The 22,163-nt window shown below is 35.8% G+C and overlaps 1 protein-coding gene across 1 annotated transcript; it reads right to left on the bottom strand.

Annotated features, from left to right (window-relative positions):
* Positions 1 to 1,312: 1,312 nt before the first annotated feature.
* Positions 1,313 to 18,204, bottom strand: coro1a (coronin, actin binding protein, 1A). Its single transcript, XM_062050240.1, has 11 exons — positions 18,043 to 18,204; positions 17,394 to 17,597; positions 13,498 to 13,620; positions 13,286 to 13,415; positions 12,998 to 13,179; positions 9,103 to 9,222; positions 6,626 to 6,730; positions 6,405 to 6,550; positions 5,039 to 5,096; positions 3,716 to 3,934; positions 1,313 to 1,614 (listed from the first exon to the last, which is right to left on the bottom strand). Exons 2-11 carry the CDS (start codon positions 17,589 to 17,591, stop codon positions 1,522 to 1,524), a joined length of 1,374 nt encoding a protein of 457 aa, XP_061906224.1. The 5' UTR covers positions 17,592 to 17,597; positions 18,043 to 18,204; the 3' UTR covers positions 1,313 to 1,521.
* Between the last annotated feature and the right edge of the window lie 3,959 nt (positions 18,205 to 22,163).

The following is a 22,163-nucleotide window of genomic DNA, read 5'->3' as shown; positions in this document are numbered from 1 at the left end:
ATCTACATAGGTGTATAGAGGCCCATTTCCAGCAACTATCACTCCAGTGTTCTAATGGTACAATGTGTTTGCTCATTGGCTCAGAAGGCTAATTGATTATTAGAAAAGCCTTGTGCAATCATGTTCACACATCTGAAAACTGTTTAGCTCGTTACAGAAGCTACAAAACTGACCTTCCTTTGAGCAGATTGAGTTTCTGGAGCATCACATTTGTGGGGTCAATTAAACGCTCAAAATGGCCAGAAAAAGAGAACTTTCATCTGAAACTCGACAGTCTATTCTTGTTCTTAGAAATGAAGGCTATTCCACAAAATTGTTTGGGTGACCCCAAACTTTTGAACGGTAGTATATATATATATATATATATATATATATATATATATATATATATATATATATATATATATATATATATATATATATATATATATATATATATATATATATATATATATATATATATATATACTATACATATATATGTATAGTATATATGTATTCATATATACCCCGACACAGGCGTCTTCTACCTGTGTGGCAGGGTCAGAGGTCAGACACGGCCTATATATAAATATATATATTTTTATTGTATTTTTATTTTATTTTTTATTCTGGTTAGATTTTTTTTGTGTAAATATTTTTGGGGGGTATCCTAATCCAATATCTTTGTTTGAAAAAAAAAAACTGAAAAAAATAAAATATATATATATATATATATATATATATATATATATATATATATATATATATATATATATATATATATATATATATATATATATATATATATATATATATATATATAGACAGACATTCTTTTTTCTTTCCTTCTTATTTTCCTTTTAATCTGTTTTTGAAAATTATAAAACGATTTAGAATCGGGTTGAATAAGAATCACAGTTCAGATGTGAATCCATTTTTTTGTGCACCCCTACTAAAAGCTATCCAATGTACATGGATATAAATACATATACACAAAGATATATTATATACTAAGATGGCTAAACAAAACATTAGCTTTGTGTTATAGCTGACAATGCAAATGAGTGTAGTTACTAATTTAACAATACGCAAAGGGCCAATAAATAAACAAAAATGGCCCCCAGGCCGCATTTTGGACACGCCTGGTTTAGTGGCTTTAAATGTGTCTCCTCTTTGTTTGCTGCTGGGATTCTTATAAGTGCCAATGGAGTTTATGCACGCATGCACGCACACACACACGCACACACGCACGCACGCACACACACACAAGCTTACCTCAGGAAGCGTCTTGAGTTTCTCTGCTGATCTCCTTTTCTTGTATAAGGACTCCATATGATTAAACTTTGGTTTAGCCAATTGTTGTCATTTTTTATTTCAAAACAAAACGATAGTAAAATACTAAAGAAAAAAAAGGTTTGCACCAGGAGGAGTGACGCTAATGTTCCTCATCGTGCTTCTCTAGTCAGATGTTATTTTATCTATCAATGTTTTGTTTTGCTTACATTTTGTCGTCATTTTCGTGAAAGTCCTGCGGGGAAATTAATGTTTGCTTTCCAGGACGCTCACGCGATGACTCAGCTCCTCCAACGCAGTTTTCAAATCCTTTAAGTCCCTCCTCAACGTCTGCAGCTCCTGATAAGCACACGGCAAATAATACATTCATTTATACCGTATAGTTATTTCAGTTAGTAACCATGGCCATAGGCGCCGATCCCGTGGGTGCTTCGGGGCCCGAGCACCCACGGACAATGCTGAGCTCCCACGTGGGATTGATGGCAACTTTCAATCTTAAAAATAATTTTTGAAAAATCAATGTTGTTGTTAATTTTGTGGCGAGTTTGGTCCGTTTCACATAATAAAGAAGTCACAAATCAAATGGTCTAAAATTAACGTAGCCTCACCAAGATTTCATTGTGCCCGATAATGAACTAATGACACAATCATCTTGACTTTGTACACACTGGACATGCGTGAATGAAGGGCATACTTACTCAACAGCCATACATGTCCCACTAAGGGTGGCAGTATGAACAATGACAACACTGTCATAAATATGTGCCATATAGTGAAACCACACTAAAGAATGACAAACACATTTTGGAAGAATATTTGCACCGCAACACAACATAAACACTACAGAACAAATTCCCAGAATTCCCTGCAGCACCAACTCTTCAATGTAAACAAACGCCAGTTGTGCATCTACACATCCACTGTAATGATACCAAGTACAGGAGCATATCTACTCGATACTACTATGATTACATCGATATTTTTTAACATCCCAAAATCTTCTTTCGTTTTTTTAAAAATGTATATTATGTTTATAAACTCAGGAAATATGTCCCTGGACACATGAGGACTTTGAATATGACCAATGTATGATCCTGTAACTACTTGGTATCGAATTGATACCCAAATTTGTGGTATCATCCAAAACTAATGGAAAGTATCAAACAACAGAAGAATAAGTGATTATTACATTTTAACAGAAGTGTAGATAGAACATGTTGAAAGGGAAAGTAAGCAGATATTAACAGTAAATGAACAAGTAGATTAATAATTAATTTTCTACCACTTGTCCTTAATAATGTTGACAAAATAATAGAATGGAAAATGACACAATATGTTACTGAATACGTCAGCAGCTAAATTAAGAGCCTTTGTTTGTTTACTTACTAATAAAAGACAAAATGTCTAGTATGTTCACTATTTTATTTAAGGGCTAAATTGCAATAAGAAACATATGTTTAATGTACCCTAAGATTTTTTTGTTAAAATAAAGCCAATAATGAAAATTTTTGTGGCCCCCTTTATTTAGAAAAGCGCCAAAATACATTTGGTATCGGGGCAACGCTAATACACACACACCGAGCACCCACTGGCAGAATTGTAGATCGGCGCCTATGACCATGGCGATATATACCTTAGTTTAGTGGTTCTCAAACTTTCTTCACCAAGTACCACCTCAGAAAACCAACATTAAAATACAGTAGCGTAGTAGGTCTAAGTACCTATTAAAAACAGAGCCTAGGTTTTATTTACCAAGTATATTTCATATTTTTTGGCCACTCTAACATTACACACAGTTTGAATATAGGAACATAAAACACTGTACTTTAACCAAGTGATTCTTTAGCAAACAACTGGATGGAACCTGTACCACAGTTTAAAAATCTGCCGATGAATAGCATCAATATGTATTAAATGTTCATTTGAATGAAACTAGATTTTTTTGTTACGGACTGTAAACATACGCACACAATAGATAACAGAATGTACTGTAAACATTATATATGGTTTTAATGAATATACAAAAATAAATATTTCATGTTATATATGACTATAAATATTTGTATAGATATACATATTAATAATAATAAATACAAACATTTATTACATATCTATGCAACATTTTATTTTTTGGTCTTAATGATAAGAATATCATTTTGATAATACATTTGCAAAAATGTATGTACATAAATAAAAACGCACATTTTAAAGCAGATTTGACTCATTGTTTTCAATACATTAGAAATGTAAGGTTGATAATTATTAGTAAAATGATCTAATTTAATGTTATGTTATAAGATGTTATCAATTTGTTCAAATAATTTAATAGAAGAAAATCCATCCATCATAAAAACTGTAAGCAGGAAGTGAAATGCAAACATGCTAACGCAAGCGAGTAAAAAGCTGTAACTTTATGTTGGATTTCAAAAAAAGTTCTCACCCCGCTTCCGTCCGTGTGGTTCCCGCCTGCCGAAGCACTGGTGGTCTTCAGGAGGCTCTTGTGAACTTTGAACTCTTTGGCTTTGGTGGTGCTGACGAAATCGTCCTTGAGGGAGATCAAAATGGGCGGAGCATCCTTTCCTCCGAACCAGGCGTCAGCTTCCACGGACGGTTCTGGGCCGATGGTGTCGGGGTAAAGGTCCTCCTGGAAGAGGTCGGACTGTGCGGGGGGAGAAGAAGAAGGTGAGAACGAAGAAAAGGAGAAGAAGGAGGAGTAAAACAAAGGAAAAGTTAAAAAATCATATAATATCAAATTAAAAAGAAAAAAAGTAGAAAAGGATGGAGGAGGAGAAGAAGACGCCGAGTAAAAAGAAAGAGAAGGTGGAAAAGATGAAGGATGAGGAGAATGCAAAGTAGCAAAAGTAGAAAGAACAACAAGTAGGAGAAGTAAAAAAGAAGCAAGATAGCAAAGAAGAAGGTCAAGAATAAGAAGGAAGATAATGAGAAGACAGAGAGAGAACAAAAGAAGAAAAGAAAAAGAAAAAGAAGAATACAATTGAAAAGAAGAAAAGTAGAACAAAGGATAAGGAGTATTTTAGAAGAAGGAGTTGCAGGAAGAGAAGAAAAAAAGAAGGAAATATAGACAGAAAAAAGATCGAAAGAAAGAAAGAAAAAAGAAAAAAGAAGGCGGAAGAGATGAAGGAGGTTGAGGAGAAGGAGAAGACAAAGAACAAATAGAAGAAGAAAAAAGACAAGAGGGAGGAGAAGTTAAAAAAGCAGAAAAAAGTAAGATAAAAAAGAAAAAGAAAAAGAAAACAATGGAGAGAGAAAAAAATAAAAATAAATAAGAAAAAGAACAAAAAAGAAAAGAAGAAAAAAGAAAACAAGACAAAAAAAGCAAAGAAGGATAAAAGAAAAAAGAAAATAAGAAGAAAAAGAACAAAAAAGAAAAGAAGAAAAATGAAGACAAAAAAAGAAAAGGACAAAAGAAAAAAGAAAATAATGACAAGAAAAAGAACAAAAAAGAAAAAAGAAAAAGGAAAAGACAAAAAAAGAAAAGAAAGACAAAAGAAAAGAGAAAATAAGAAAAAGAAAAAGAACAAAAAAGAAAAGAACAAAAAGAAAAAGAAGACGAAAAAAGAAAAGGACAAAAGACATAAGAAAATACTAAGAAAAATAACAAAAAAGAAAATAAGAAAAAGGAAAAGAAGGACAAAAGAAAAAAGAAAATAAGAAAAAGAAGAATGAAAAGGAATAAAAAAGAAAAACAAGAAGAAAGACGAGCTGACATTACAAAAAGTGTAATAACTGCGAGTTTCTTCACCTTCCTTGGCACAGTCATAATGATGGGCTCACACTTCCTCTCATGCAGTTTGTAGAACCTGAAGGGGGCGCCAGTGAGGGTTAGTGGGCGGGGCCTTTTTATCATCAGAAAAGTAAAGTAAACAAAAAGTTGCTAACATGCTACCTTTTTACTATCAGATAAGTAAACAAAAATATGCTGACATGTTACCTTTCTTATTATTAGATGCATACACTTAAATATGCTGACATGTTACCTTTTTATTATCAGAAAAGTAAACAAAACAATGCTAACATGCTACCTTTTTTATTATTAGATACGTACACTTAAATATGCTGACATGCTACCTTTTTAGCTATCAAATAAGTAGAGAAAAATGCTAACATGCTACTTTTTTTTAATGATCAAATAAGTAAAGAAAAAGATGCTAAAATGCTCACTTTTTATGATCAAATAAGTAGACAAAAAGATGCTAACATTCAAAGTTTTTCATGATCATGTGAGTAGACAAACATATGCTAACATGCTAACTTTTTAGTGATCAAATAAGAGAAAAACATGATAACATGCTTCCTTTTTAGCGATAAAATAAGTATAGAAAAATATGCTAACATGCTACCGTTTTAGATATCAAATAGGTAAAGAAAAGGATGCTACCATGCTACCTAATGATCAAACATGTAGCAAAAAAGATGCTAACATGCGACCTTTTTTATAATCAGATAAGTAAACAAAAAGATGCTGACATGTTACCTTTCTTATTATTAGATACGTACACTTAAATATGCTGACATGCTACCTTTTTATTATCAGAAAATTAAACAAAAATATGCTAACACGCTATCTTTTATATTATCAGACAAGTAAACAAAAAGATGCTATTCATGCTACCCTTTTTATTATTAGATGTGTACACTAAAATATGCTGACATGTTACCTTCTTAATGATCAAATAGGTACATAAAAAGAACTTGCTACATTTTTATGAACAAATAAGTGGACAAAAATATGCTTACACGGTAAATTTTTAGTGATCAAATATGCAGACAAAAATATGCTAACATGCTACCTTTTTAGCTATCAAATAAGTAGAGAAAAAATGCTGACATGCTACCTTTTTTACGATCAAATAAGTAAAGAAAAAGATGCTAAAATGCAAAATGTTTATGATCAAATAAGTAGACAAAAAGATGTTAACATGCTTCCTTTGTAGTGATAAAATAAGTATAGATAAATATGCTAACATGCTACCATTTTAGATATCCAATAAGTAGAGAAAAGGATGCTACCATGCTACCTAATAATGATCAAACATGTAGCAAAAAATATGCTATCATGCTACCTAATAATGATCAAAGATGTAGAGAAAAAGATGCTAACATGCTACCTGGCTATCTCACACTTGTTGACCTCCAGGCCCCTCTTGGGCATGTAGCCCACCCCCTTCTGGCTCTCCTTGCTGCCGTACATGGACAGGTAGTGCACGTACGGCGCCTCCTCTGTCACCTCGAAGTAGCGGATGCTGCTGTCGCCCTGCCGGGGACAAGATGGCGGTCAGCTGGAGGCGGGGGTGGAGGGACACACAAAAGGCCGTGTCTGACCTCTGACCTTGCCACACAGGTAGAAGACGCCTGTGTCGGGGTCGTAGAAAGGAAGCAGGACGCCGCTGCTGGTGTCCACTTCCTGCAAGGTCAGCGGCTCGTCAAAGTTGTCCTGTGAGGAACACGGCATAGGAATGAGAAGACAAGGAGATGTATCCAAAAATGGAACAAATATTATCATCGACAGTTTATAAACTCATCTAAATGATATCACGATACATAATGTTATCGTACATGATGTTATTTTACGATATGTTAGCTTAGACGATGTTATGCTACGATATGTTAGCTTACATGATGTTACGGTTACGATATGTTATCTTACATAATGTTATGCTATGTTATGTTATCTTACATCATTTTAAGTTACAATATATTATCTTACGATGTGTTCGCTTACATGATGTTATGATACGATATGTAAGTTTACATGATGTCACAGTTACAACATGTTAGCTGACATAATGTTATGCTACGACATGTTAGCTTACATGATGTTATGCTACGATATGTTAGCTTACATGATGTTATGCTACGATATGTTAGCTTACATGATGTTATGCTACAATATGTTAGCTTACATGATGTTACGCTACGATATGTTATCTTACATAATGTTACACTACATTATGTTAGATTACATAATGTTATGCTACATTATGTTATCTTACATTATGTTATCTTACATGATGTTACGGTTACGATTTGTTATCTTGCACGATGTTATCTTACATGATGTTACTTTTACGATATGTTATCTTGCATGATGTTATGTTACGATAAGTTATCTTACATGATGTTATGCTACGATATGTTAGCTTACATTATGTTATGCTACGATATGTTGTCTTACATAATGATACACTACATTATGTTAGATTACATGACGTTATGCTATGTTATGTTATCTTACTTGATGTTATGTTACGATATGTTAGCTTACATGATGTTACGGTTACGATATGTTATCTTACATAATGTCATGCTATGTTATGTTATTTTACATAATTTTATGTTACAATATATTATTTTACATGACGTCATGCAACGTTATGTTAGCTTACATTATGTTACAGTTACGATATGTTATTTCACATGATGTTATGCTACGATATGTTATCTTACATAATGTTACCCTACATTATGTTAGATTACAGGACGTTATGCTACGTTGTTATCTTACATGATGTTACGGTTACGATATGTTATCTTGCATGACGTTATGTTACGATATGTTATCTTACTTGATGTTATGCTACGATATGTTAGCTTACATGATGTTACGGTTACGATATGTTATCTTACATAATGTCATGCTACGTTATGTTATCTTACATAATTTTATGTTACAATATATTTTACATGATGTTATGCTACGTTATGTTAGCTTACATTATGTTACAGTTACGATATGTTATTTCACATGATGTTATGCTACGATATGTTATCTTACATAATGTTACCCTACATTATGTTAGATTACAGGACGTTATGCTACGTTATGTTATCTTACATGATGTTACGGTTACGATATGTTATCTTGCATGACGTTATGTTACGATATGTTATCTTACTTGATGTTATGCTACGATATGTTAGCTTACATGATGTTACGGTTACGATATGTTATCTTACATAATGTCATGCTACGTTATGTTATCTTACATAATTTTATGTTACAATATATTATTTTACATGATGTTATGCTACGTTATGTTAGCTTACATTATGTTACAGTTACGATATGTCATTTCACATGATGTTATGCTACGATATGTTATCTTACATAATGTTACACTACATTATGTTAGATTACAGGACGTTATGCTACGTTATGTTATCTTACATGATGTTACGGTTACGATATGTTATCTTACAAAATGTTATGTTATGCTACGATATGTTATCTTACCTGATGTTACGGTTACAATATGTTATCTTACATAATGTCATGCTACGTTATGTTATCTTACATAATTTTATGTTACAATATATTATCTTACACGATGTTATGCTATGTTATGTTAGCTTACATTATGTTACGGTTACGATATGTTATCTCACATGATGTTATGCAACATTATGTTAGCTTACATGATGTTATGCTACGTTATGTTATCTTACGTGATGTTACGGTTACGATATGTTACCTTACAAAATGTTATGCTACGTTATGTTAGCTCACATGATGTTACGATTACGATATGTTAACTTACATGATGTTATGTTACATTATGTAATGTTACATGATGCTATGCTACAATATTTAAGCTTAGATGATGTTATGCTACGATGTTATCTTACATGAAGTTATGCTATAACATGTTACCTTACACAATGTTATACTACGATATGTTACCTTTCATGATGTTACTGCCACGATATGTTACCTTACATGATGTTATGCTATGCTGTGCAGTGTTTTGGAAAATCGCCTTTTTTTTGTTGAGTTTTTTTTTAACAAAGAAGAAGAGAATGACTCACCAGGTCCCACAGCGCCACCTGCCTCTCACTCATGCGACTGAAGCCAGTGCTTAGAATCCTCCTGTCGGACACGAACACGGCCCGGACCGGCCTGGAGCCCTCATGAGGTTTCTCTTTCTCCTGCACACGCAGACCAAACAGACAGCTGAGACTTGGCAGAAGTCACATTCTCACCTTCATGAAGATGCTGTTATATGTTATAACATATGATTCGAGGTTATTACACATCATGATATGTTATTATACTTGTTTAAAGATTACTACCCATCATAAGTTACTAACCATCATGAGTTATTATTACACAACATCAGTTATTACACATCATAAGATGTTATTACACATAATTAAAGGTTATTAAGAGATGTTATTACACATCATTATGGCATGTTATAATCCAGCATACGATGTTATTACGCATCAAAAGATGTTATTACGCACCATGAGATGTTATTACACAACATGAAATGTTATTACACATGATTAGATGTTATTAGACATAAGATGTGACTATGCACTATGATATGTTATTCCACATCACACGATGTTATTACGCACCATGACATGTTATTACACATGATATATGTTATTACACATCATAGGATGTTATTACACATCATACAATGTTATGACACATCACACAATGTTATTATGCACCATGAGATGTTATTACATATGATTAGATGTTGTTACACAACATAAGATGTTATTACGCACCATTAGATGTTATTACACATGATTAGATGACGTTACACATCATAAGATGTTATTACGCACCATAAGATGCTATTACACATAATTAGAGGTTAGATAGATAGATAGTACTTTATTGATTCCTTCAGGAGAGTTCCCTGTTATTACCCATTATAAGTGATTACCCATTAACCGATATTATTAATCATGAGTTATTACACATCAGGAGATGTTATTACCCATCATTATTTGTTATTGCACATCATTATGACATGTTATTTATCATAAGATGATATTATGCATCATGAGATGTTATTACCCATCATGAGATGTTATTACACATCATTATGTCATGTTATTACCTATTATACGATGTTATTACACATCATTATGACATATTACCTATTATACAATGTTATTACGCATCATCATGAGATGTTATTATATATAATGAGTTATTACACATGATTAGAGGTTACTGCCCATCGCAAATATGTTTTACCTATCATGAGATGTTATTACCCATCATGAGATGTTATTACACATCATTATGTCATGTTATTACCTATTATACGATGTTATTACACATCATTATGACATATGACCTAATATACAATGCTATTACGCATCATCATGAGATGTTATTATATATAATGAGTTATTACACATGATTAGAGGTTACTGCCCATCGCAAATATGTTTTACCTATCATGAGATGTTATTACACATCATGAGATGTTATGAGACATCATGATACGTTATAACACATTATTAGAGATTATTACACATCATGATATGTTATCATACATGTTTAAAGATTATTTCAAATCATAAAATGTTATTACGCATGAATATAGGTTATTACACATCATGAGATATTATTAATCATGAGTTATTACATATCAGGGGATGTTATTACACATCATTATTTGTTATTGCACATCCTTATGACATGTTATTATCTATCATAAGATGTTATTATGCATCATCATGAGATGGTATTACATATCATGAGATATTATTACCCATCATGAGATGTTATTACCCATCATGTTATGTTAATACCAATTATGAGATGTTACACACAAATAGATAGATAGATCAAATAGAGGTAATTACACATTAATATTACACATTATAAGATGTTATTACACATCACACAATGTTATTATGCACCATGAGATATTACACGATTAGATGTTATTACACATCATAAGATGTTATTACGCACCATAAGATGTTATTACACATAATTAGAGATTATCACCCATCATAATGTATTACCCATTAAGAGATGTTATTACACATCATTATGACATGTTATTATCTATCACAACATATTACGCATCATGAGATGTTATTACCCATGATTAGACGTTATTACACATCACAAGATGTTGTTGCGCACCATGAAATGTTATTATCAGAATAATTGTATCTAAGTTATCACACAACTTTGTGTTTCCATGAGTTCCCGGCAAGAGGACAAAAGCTGTCTTTGATCCTACCAATCAAAAGGCTTGTAAAACTCCACTGTGTAGGATGGGAAGCAACATGAAGGCGTCGGTTTCTTTGATGTATTGTATTCCACAGAAAGATTTTGTCTTGACCCGAGATCTACAAAGTGGAGAAGAAGCAGGACTCCAGGCTCCAGGGACCTTTTCTTTTAACTGTTTTACGACCTTTTCTTTGAACTGTTTTGTAACCAAAGGCAGTGGCTGTTTACGACCCCCTCCCTTATAAACAGCTGTTGCCATGTAATCAAGTCCAAATAAAAGATGAGGCGTACAATCTTTCGTCAGAGCGTGGTGACACTGTACAAGGGTACAGGTGTACGCGTTTCTCTTCAATTGAGCCAAATTGAATTCTGTCTCTGTTTGATTCCTTGCTTCTTGTCTTGTTTAATAGATGTCATCAGTGTTTGAACCTGACAGTTATTACAAATCATAAGATGTTATTTCATATCATAAGATGTTACTACACATCACAAGATGTTATCATGCACCATTAGATGTTATAACACAGGGGTGTCCAAAGTGCGGCCCAGGGGCCATTTGCGGCCCGCAGCTAATTGTTTACCGGCCCGCCACACATTCTGGAAATGCTATTGCAAAAATAAAAAATAAACATCAACTAGAAAAGTTGCAATGTCGACACAAAGCTGCAATGCAGGCTGTTTTTTTCTTTTGTCTATCTTTATTTTTCTTTTTTTTGCCATTGCTTAAAAAAAAAAAAAAAATCAATGTTATAATGAATTATTGACCTATTCAAGGCTCCAATTATTTCAAATATTTCACTTTAAAATGTTTTATGTGGAAAATATTGCATATATTGTGTGGTTGCCATACAAAAACATCAACGTTTTCTTTGACAAAAGAGCATAAAACAAACAAAATAATAGTTCAAACGTAAAATTGACAGATATATCTGAAGTTGATCTCGTAACTTAAGTGTTGAAAGTAAAAATAATAAAAATGTATCACTTTATGAGTGGGGCACCTTTTGTATCCTAAATATATTTATTGGTATTTTATTTATCTTCTCACTGTGATTACTCAAAAATAAAAATGAATTAATATCAATGGTGTCTTGCATTATTGATGTTTTTAAGGCTCTAATTACTTCACATCAAACATTGCTTTCAGAAGGTTTTGGGCAGTGGGGGAAATACTGCATATTTCAGTTTTATTATAAAAAACAAAGTTGTCTTGACAGAAAAGGCATAAAATCTTTTTGTTTTTTTAAATTTTATATCAACCTGAAGTTGATATACTGTAGAGATTTACTGTAAGCGTTAAATAAAAAAATAAAAAAATAATTTTTACTTGTTTTTAACATTTTAATGACTTAGACCCTTTATGGTCCCCGGGAGCCTTGAAGGTAAAAAAAAAACCCAAATCCATATATTTTGTTAATGATTTGAAAACGAAAACTATCCAAATGGCCCCCGCAGGCTTTAATTTTTCCGTATACGGCCCTCAGTAGAAAAAGTTTGGACACCCCTATAATAACACATCATACGATGTTATTACACATCAGAAGATGTTATTATGCACCATGAGATGTTATTACACATGATTAGATGTTATTACACATCATAAGACGATATTACGCATTATAAAATGTTAATATGCAGCATGAGATGTTCTTACACATGAGTTGGGTGGTAAAGTTGTGTGTAAAAGTAAAAGGCAAGATGACGTACGAGGAGGACGGTGCCCTTGCGAGGGTCCAGCACCCTCAGCATCTTGTCCTTGCAGGAGGTCACAATCTTGGAGCCGTCGCGGTTCCAGCTGACGCCGTAGATGAGGTCAGAGTGCACGCTGTCGATCCTCACGGCCGCCTCGCCGCGGGCCACGTTCCAGAGGATCACCACGTTGTCACAGCCTGCAAAGAGAGCTCATGAATCACTTTTCTGAAGATGTGTTTTATATTCAACACAGCGGAGTGGGCGGGGCTTGCACGTGCAAATATGTATCTAACGAGCGATCACCTGCGCTCATCAGGACATTGTGAGCCGTGGGGTGCCAGCTGAGGATGCCCACGCGTTTGGAGTGACCGTCCAGCTTGACCACGGGCTTCGTGAGCGGCGACGTCAGCCCGGCGTCCGGGATCTCCCAAATCTGCCCGTGAAGACAGGTAGGGGGCGGGGTCATGAAGACGCTGCGCCAAAGACGCGTGAGAGAGGCGGCGCGGGTGTCTCACCATGACGCTGCAGTCCTCGGAGCCGCTGGCGATGATGTTGTCGTTGTGAGGACAAAACTCGATGTCCAACACGGGGCCTGTGTGTCCGCACACGGTGGGGTAGGACATGTCTATGCGGCCCGTCTGTTCACACACACACCATGACATCATCAGTCTGCACATTTAGTCCTATTATCGCTGCTAAATAATACTCAATCATGTTCTTTATACTTTTACAAAAAAATATAATAATATTTAATAGAGGCAAAGGTAAACCGTCCATCTTTATCAGTACGCAGATTTTCTCGATGGTTGTGTTTTGTATATAAATCACTTCTTGGTCAGGTTCCCCCTTATTTGTGTTCTTTTAGGTGTAGAGACTCCAGTCGCTACAGATTAATGTCACAGGACATACTTAGCATGTTTGTTCCGAGAGTCAACACAAAAAAGCTTTCAGATATGCTGTTCGTTGGTCATGGAATAACTTCCAGAAGGATCTGAGGTTACCTGAGCAAATCACCTTGGGGGAATTTCAGGCCCTTTTAAAGGATCGTGAAAATGTTTCTATTGGGCATTGTTCTTGTTTTTAAGTTGTTTTTACTGAAACATTTTATACGTTGTTTTTATGTTAATATATGTAAGTAATTTATTTTCAATTGTGGCGTGTGACTGCTACTGTTCTTAAATGTATTTCTGTAACTTAGTTTTTGCTGCCCTCTTGGCCAGGTCACTCTTGGAAAATAGATTTGAATCTCATGGACTTTTTAACTGGTTAAATAAAGGATATTTTGTGATTGATTGATTGATAATAAGCAGAGCACAGCAGTATTTTACAATATGTAATATTACATTTCCTTGTATAATTTGTATGTGGTTTTTTTTATCAGTATTTTATAGTATACTTTTTGTTTGACATTGTCATAATTGTACAAAAAATAAAACAAATTGTTTCCAATAATCCATATATTTTCGTAGGCACTCATAGATGTACAAAAAATGTATATGTAAAATACATACTATATTGTACTATATACTAAAATGTATATAATACATACTATATTGTACTATATACTAAAATATATATATATATATATTTTTTTTTTTTACATATCTTTATATTCATGATACTGTAGTGATAAAACAGGATAACAATTATAATCATCGATTATATCAAATGAACATTTTATTCATATATCACTTTCATATGCAGGCCACACAAAGTGCACACGTGCGCACACACAAGTACACGAATGAAAACGCACACACAAACATACAACACACAAATAAACGGCTAAAAAAAACAAAAAACTAAATTTAACATTATCCAAAACATAATACACAAAACATAAAAAAATATGAATAATAAAGAAAAAAAAAAGAAAAGGTTGACAGCAGACACGATAAAGGTAACAATATAAAGTAATAAGAACAATAATAATAGCATAATAGTAATAGTATCAGTATCAAAAGTAATACAAAATTAAGAATAATAGAATACATTTTTTTTACCTTCAACTTTTTTTTTTCTTTTCTTAATATCATCGGTCTCTACAGTATACATTTACCATAAGTGTAACTTTAAAAAAATAATTACTGTAGGACACTTGGTTCTACTGTGCAGTGTGGCCCTTAGCAAACAATATTTTGTTTTGTTTGGCCCTTACTGTATGCTGTGTGATAAAAACTCTCTCTACTCGGCGATATCTATTATACTAACTCGGTGCTTCTCCATTTTTTTCACCCTCCCCCTAATTGAAATATGACTGACTTTCTGATAATATTCTGGCACCAGCACCTACATGCCACCAAGATGAAGACGGGTTCTCTCACGGCCCATCGCTCATATTTCCTGGTTGCGTCTGTTGTTTAACTCAAGCAGTACTGCCACCTAGCTGGAGGCTTGTGTATCATTCAAGACTTAAAAAAGACGCTAATACTGCAAGTCTCTTGCTTTTCGGGACCCCCTTTGACCCCAGACCACGATGCAATAAGTTGGGTTACTTTATTGTTACTTTGGTGAACATCTATAAATATACAGGAAAAAACAGGCAGGCCACATTCTGCCTATTCTTGACAATATTAAATGTAATAATTAGTTAGAACATTTTTAGAACAACATTTTGATAGTTTAGGGCCTCAGTCGTAAAATAAATTAAAATTTAATATATTATATTTTCATTATTATTCAACAATTAAATCTCTAGATCAACTTAAGTTAATTCATAACTTTATTGATTTTACTTGACTATTATAATTTTTTAAGTCCCACTAAAATTCTTGGCGATCCAAAGTGTTAAAAATACCCCTACATTCTTTTTCTTTTTTAAACTTTCAACACTTAAGTCTAGACCAGGGGTCAGCCACCTTCACCACACAAAGAGCCATTTGAGCCCATTCACCACCAAATAAAACCCACGAGAGACGCAAACTCTGTTTGATCCCTAAAATGACGATAACGCCACTTATAGTTTCACTTTTCCTTTGAAATCAAACAATATAGGCAAAAAACGACTCACCAAGTTTTTTCGCACTGATCAGTTCCAAAACTGCTCTTTTTCGGTCATCTCCAGCGGTGTATTTTTTCGCAAATGCTGTGTGTTTGTTCTGGAAATGTCTTCAACATTTGATTTTTGTTGTCGTTTGCTATTTTCTTCCCACATATTAAGCACACACATGAACCAACCTCAGTGAAGGCAAATGAATCTGTCCATGAAGCATTAAATGTTGTATTTTCCGTCAACTGCTAGTTTAACAGATGTTGACAGCTAAAAAACAATACAATTGCTTGGCAACAAAAGATGAGACGTAGGGGGTGTGACATACATTTCGATCGATAAAATATTAAAATCCGTTTTATTTTTACATTACAAGATCTATACTAAATAAAATAGAATTAATTACAATTAAATAGCAATTATTTATTGAAATGTGTCAAAAGCAATCCAAAGGGGGCATGGGCAGATCAACTTCAAAACTATCGGTTAATTATAATTATAATTCTTCGACTGCACTGGGGTTAAAATCAACAGGGTTCTTGGACTGCACTGGGGTTCAAATCGACAGGGTTCTTGGACTGCATTGGGGTTAAAATTGACAGGGTTCTTGGACTGCACTGGGGTTAAATCAACAGGGTTCTTGGACTGCACTGGGGTTAAAATCGACAGGGTTCTTGGACTGCACTGGGGTTAAAATCGACAGGGTTTTTGGACAAAAACATTTTTGTGTCAAAGGCAATCCAAAGTGAGCATGGGCAGATCAACTGCAAATCTATCTGTTGATGATAATTTAGCATTATTTAAAAATAAAATTGTATGCCCTTTTTGTCAAAGAAAACTTTTTTTTTTTAATGTGGCACACAAATTAAGTATGCAATATTTCCCCCAAAATATTTGAAAGTGGAATATTTGATGAAGTAATCGGAGCCTTTAATAGGTCAATAATTCACAACATTGATTTTGATTCATTATTATTTTTGAGTAATAACAATTTCAAAGAAAAAAACTGTTATTAGAGTCAACATTGAAACTTTTTGTCGTTACATTTCAACTGTTTGCTCGTTTAGTCCTCTTTTATTATGTTTTTTAAAAATATGTTTTAATGGGATTTTTAGAAGCCGTTAAAAAAACAGCACATTTTGGACACCCCTGCTTAAGTAGTGCAACATAGGGTTCTCATAGTGATGAGAAAAAGCAGCAAAGAGAGCGATGTCGCATGCGGTGCAGCAAAGCAGCAGAAAGCGACCACATGTGACGTCACAGAGCAGGCATGGGGGGAAGGGGGGGGGGGGGGGGGCACATCCTGCCCTGACTGAGGCCACCTCCTAATATGGTGAAAACATCTCAGTCGCCATCAAACTTCCTCATTCTCCTCGAAAGTCTGCGCCGTTACGAGCGACGTCGGGTCATAGGGGCACGCACCTTGCCGAGCGGCAGCACCATGAAGGCCCCGCCCCCGCTGGCGTCCACGATCATGGCCACGAACTTGGGGTTGACGGAGCAGAAGCTGCTGTCCCAAGTCATCTGGGAGATGCGGATGTCGTCGTAGCATTGGTCCGTCTTGGCCGCCTGGCCGAAAACATGGCGGAACTTGCTGGTCCTCACGACCTTCCTGGACATGGCGACCTGTAAGGGCAACGTCACAGGTTGAGCCAATCGGCGATGACGTCTCCGTTTGTGTGGCAGGCGGGGAAAAGAGGAAGCGGAAACTTTGCACAACTGCTTCTGCTTCTTGTGCAGCACTATATGTGTAAGGAGAGCAGTAATTCAAATTAATTTTTCAGAATACAAACCGTCACAAGATGAGGATGTGGGGGCGGAGTCAGGTCAACCACAAACACCTGCACTCATCATGTTCTCAGTACAGTTTCTACACAAGCGGCCATCTTTGTCCCATAATATGCACACACTCAACCAACATTGATGGTAAAAACCTCCACACACACACATACACATACAGTACATACATACATACAGTAGGTCATGATGTTTACCGACGGCCAGTAAACGCATCGCGGCAAAGTGCTGCAGGCGTATGACAGTGACGAGGATGAGGATGACGAAGGCCTACCTGAGAGCGTTGGTGGTTGTTGCTGAGCAGCGAGCCAGCCGCCAAAATGAGCGGCAGGAGGAAGAGGAAGAAGTTGAAGAGCAGCACAAAGTAACGACAGAGGAGGAAGTGACGCTTAGCAACCGGGGAGGAAGTGGGCGGGGCCCGACATGAAACGAAGAGGTCGGCCAGGTGGCGTCGCAAACCCGACCACAAGGGTCAAAGCGCGCATCTTGGTTTGCGAGTGACATTAAAATCAACAGGGTTCTTGGACTGCACTGGGGTTAAAATCAACAGGGTTCTGGGACTGCACTGGGGTTAAAATCAACAGGGTTCTTTGACTGCACTGGGGTTAAAATCAACAGGGTTCTTGGAATGCACTGGAGTTAAAATCAACAGGGTTCTTGGAATGCACTGGAGTTAAAATCAACAGGGTTCTTGGACTGCACTGGGGTTAAAATCAGCAGGGTTCTTGGACTGCACTGGGGTTAAAATCAACAGGGTTCTTGGACTGCACTGGGGTTAAATACAACAGGGTTCTGGGACTGCACTGGGGTTAAAATCAACAGGGTTCTTTGACTGCACTGGGGTTAAAATCGACAGTGTTCTCGGACTGTACTGGGGTTAAAATCGACAGTGTTCTCGGACTGCACTGGGGTTAAAATCGACAGTGTTCTTGGACTGCACTGTGGTTAAAATCGACAGGGTTCTTGGAGTGCACTGGGGTTAAATTTGAAAGGGTTCTTGGACTGCACTGGGGTTAAAATTGACAGTGTTCTTGGGCTGTCCTGGGGTTAAATTCAACAGGGTTTTTGGACTGTACTGGGGTTAAAATCGACAGGGTTCTTGGACTGCACTGGAGTTAAAATCAACAGGGTTCTTGGACTGCACTGGGATTAAAATCGACAGTGTTCTTGGACTGCACTGGGGTTAAAATCGACAGTGTTCTTGGACTGCACTGGGGTTAAAATCAACAGGGTTCTTGGACTGTACTGGGCTTAAAATCAACAGGGTTCTTGGACTGCACTAGGGTTAAAATCAACAGGGTTCTTGGAATGCACTGGAGTTAAATTTGAAAAGGTTCTTGGACTGCACTGGGGTTAAAATTGACAGTGTTCTTGGACTGCACTGGGGTTAAAATCAACAGGGTTTTTGGACTGCACTGGGGTTAAAATCAACAGGGTTCTGGGACTGCCCTGGGGTTAAAATCAACAGTGTTATTGGACACTGCCCTGGGGTTAAAATCAACAGTGTTATTGGACACTGCCCTGGGGTTAAAATCAACAGGGTTCTTGGACTGCACTGGGGTTAAAATCAACAGGGCTCTTGGACTGCACTGGGGTTAAAATCAACAGGGCTCTTGGACTGCACTGGAGTTAAAATCAACAGGGTTCTTGGACTGCACTGGGGTTAAAATCAACAGGGTTCTTGGACTGCACTGGGGTTAAAATCAACAGGGTTCTTGGACTGCACTGGGGTTAAAATCAACAGGGTTCTTGGACTGCACTGGGGTTAAAATCAACAGGGTTCTTGGACTGCACTGGAGTTAAAATCAACAGGGTTCTTGGACTGAACTGGAGTTAAAATAAACAGGGTTCTTGGACTGAACTGGGGTTAAAATAAACAGGGTTCTGGACTGCACTGGAGTTAAAATCAACAGGGTTCTTGGACTGCACTGGGGTTAAAATCAACAGGGTTCTTGGACTGCACTGGGGTTAAAATCAACAGGGTTCTTGGACTGCACTGGGGTTAAAATCAACAGGGTTCTCGTACTGCACTGGGGTTAAAATCGACAGTGTTCTCGGACTGTACTGGGGTAAAAATCGACAGTGTTCTCGGACTGTACTGGGGTTAAAATCGACAGGGTTCTTGGAGTGCACTGGGGTTAAATTTGACAGGGTTCTTGGAGTGCACTGGGGTTAAACTTAACAGGGTTCTTGGACTGCACTGGGGTTAAAATCAACAGGGTTCTTGGACTGCACTGGGGTTAAAATCAACAGGGTTCTTGGACTGCACTTGGGTTAAAATCGACAGTGTTCTCGGACTGTACTGGGGTTAAAATCGACAGGGTTCTCGGACTGCACTGTGGTTAAAATCGACAGGGTTCTTGGAGTGCACTGGGGTTAAAATCGACAGGGTTCTGGGACTGCACTGGGGTTAAAATCAACAGTGTACTTGGGCTGTACTGGGGTTAAATTCAACAGGATTTTTAGACTGAACTGGGGTTAAAATCGACAGGGTTCTTGGACTGCACTGGGGTTAAAATCGACAGGGTTCTTGGACTGCACTGGGGTTAAAATCGACAGGGTTCTTGGACTGCACTGGGGTTAAAATCAACAGGGTTCTTGGACTGCACTGGGGTTAAAATCAACAGGGTTATTGGACTGCACTGGGGTTAAAATCCACAGGGTTCTTGGACTGCACTGGGGTTAAAATCCACAGGGTTCTTGGACTGTATTGGGGTTAAAAGTTGTTGTTACCTAAAAGTGTGAAGATCGGGTGAAAAATGGTTTGTGCAAAGCTGTGTTAAAGTGACCTTCGACCTCAAACACGGCCTTCGGGATCTATCTCGTGCTGATGAGCGTGTTTAATTTAGGAACTAACTTGACTCAAAAGCATTTTGGACAATAGTGGCAGTGTCCTGATACTTTTTCCACCCTCGATACTCGATTCCGGTGTTGGAGCTTTGGGTGCTGGCCTAAACTGATTTTAATCTGACATGATATCAGCAGGAATCGTTCATACTTGTATTATTTTGTAGTGTGGAATTTAAGAGGTTTGATCAAGTGAAATGAGCCAAACAGAGAACAATGGTAGCTATGAAAAACACGTAGGACATTTTGATGTTAACTGGCAAGTAACCACGCCATCGTCCGATACTTTGTTTGCTAATATCGAACTGCTGTCCGCTATTAATATGGGATCAGGACACCCTTACTATACAGGCTTTATTTTTGGAAAGACACTAGGGCTCTTGTGATTAGATGACAGTTAAAAAACTATTGCCTTAACATCAACAGGGTTCTGTCGAGACGTGTCGGTTCGCAGCATCGTGGATAAAGACTTAATCTAAAAATCAATAGGGTTCCCGTGCTCACATAGAACAAGTAACCTGGGGGAAAAGAGACGCTCCTTTTACCGGCAAAAAGTCAAGAATTGAGATGACTGGACTCCTCAACCGTGTTGTTCCTAAAAGCGATAGGGTTCCTGAGGAGACATCATCAGTCAGTTAAAAAAAGACAACATGACTGGTAGAGCGAGGACAAACTGACATAAAATCACCATGGAGGATCAAATGGGACAAAATTAAATAAAGAAATCTCTATATAATTACTTAAATGTATAATTAATTAATTATTTTAATTAAATACATAAATATGTTATCAAATGTTTAATTAATGTAAAATTACATTTTATAATTTAGTAATTATTTCAATATTTATAAATTATTTCAATATTTTGATCATTATTTCATTAACTTGTGCGTCAGCGTGAATTTATTTTATTTGTCAAATTCAGCTATCAAATTCGAGGCTTCAATCATTGGACTAGATTCTCTTAGCCCCGCCCACTGACTTTGATGGCTGAGTTTGACAGGTAATACATTCCTGAAGCACTGACACACAGGTTTGTGAAATAATTAACCATGGAATCAATTAATAATCAATCAAATTATGAAGTAAATACACTGTGAAACAATTCATTCAATGGTGAAATAATTAAATTAATAATAATGTATTAATCAAATATTTCAATAATCGATCACTGATCAAATAGATACATGTACTTTTACATTAAATAAATGAATGACATATTTAAAAAGACATTTATGGATTTCAATCCGATTATAAACAAAACTAAAGCAATCATTGGACTAGGTTCCTGTTAGCCCCGCCCACCAAATTAGATGGCTGAGTTTGAACATTATACATTTATTTGTTCAGGAAATAATTAAAGTAAATGAACTATTTCAATTGTTAAATATTCAAAAAATTGAATCACTCATTAAATAAATAATACATTTTTTTTTTTTACATTGAATAAATTAATGGCACATTCAATATCACGCTTTTGTATATAGTTCCAAATTCTGAATGATCAATGACATATTTAAGATAATATATAAATATGTATTTATTATT

Source organism: Entelurus aequoreus, linkage group LG06, assembly GCF_033978785.1.
Source record: "Entelurus aequoreus isolate RoL-2023_Sb linkage group LG06, RoL_Eaeq_v1.1, whole genome shotgun sequence".
Classification (NCBI taxonomy): domain Eukaryota; kingdom Metazoa; phylum Chordata; class Actinopteri; order Syngnathiformes; family Syngnathidae; genus Entelurus; species Entelurus aequoreus.
This window is presented reverse-complemented; position numbering and strand designations above follow the sequence as displayed.

Excerpts from the sequence above, each read along its gene's own strand:
- coro1a (XM_062050240.1), bottom strand. The coding sequence starts at position 17,591 with ATGTCCAGGAAGGTCGTGAGGACCAGCAAGTTCCGCCATGTTTTCGGC. Across the intron at positions 13,416-13,497 it reads CCGAGGACTGCAGCGTCATG|ATTTGGGAGATCCCGGACGC; the intron begins GTGAGACACCCG and ends CTTCACGGGCAG. Across the intron at positions 13,180-13,285 it reads CAATGTCCTGATGAGCGCAG|GCTGTGACAACGTGGTGATC; the intron begins GTGATCGCTCGT and ends CTCTCTTTGCAG.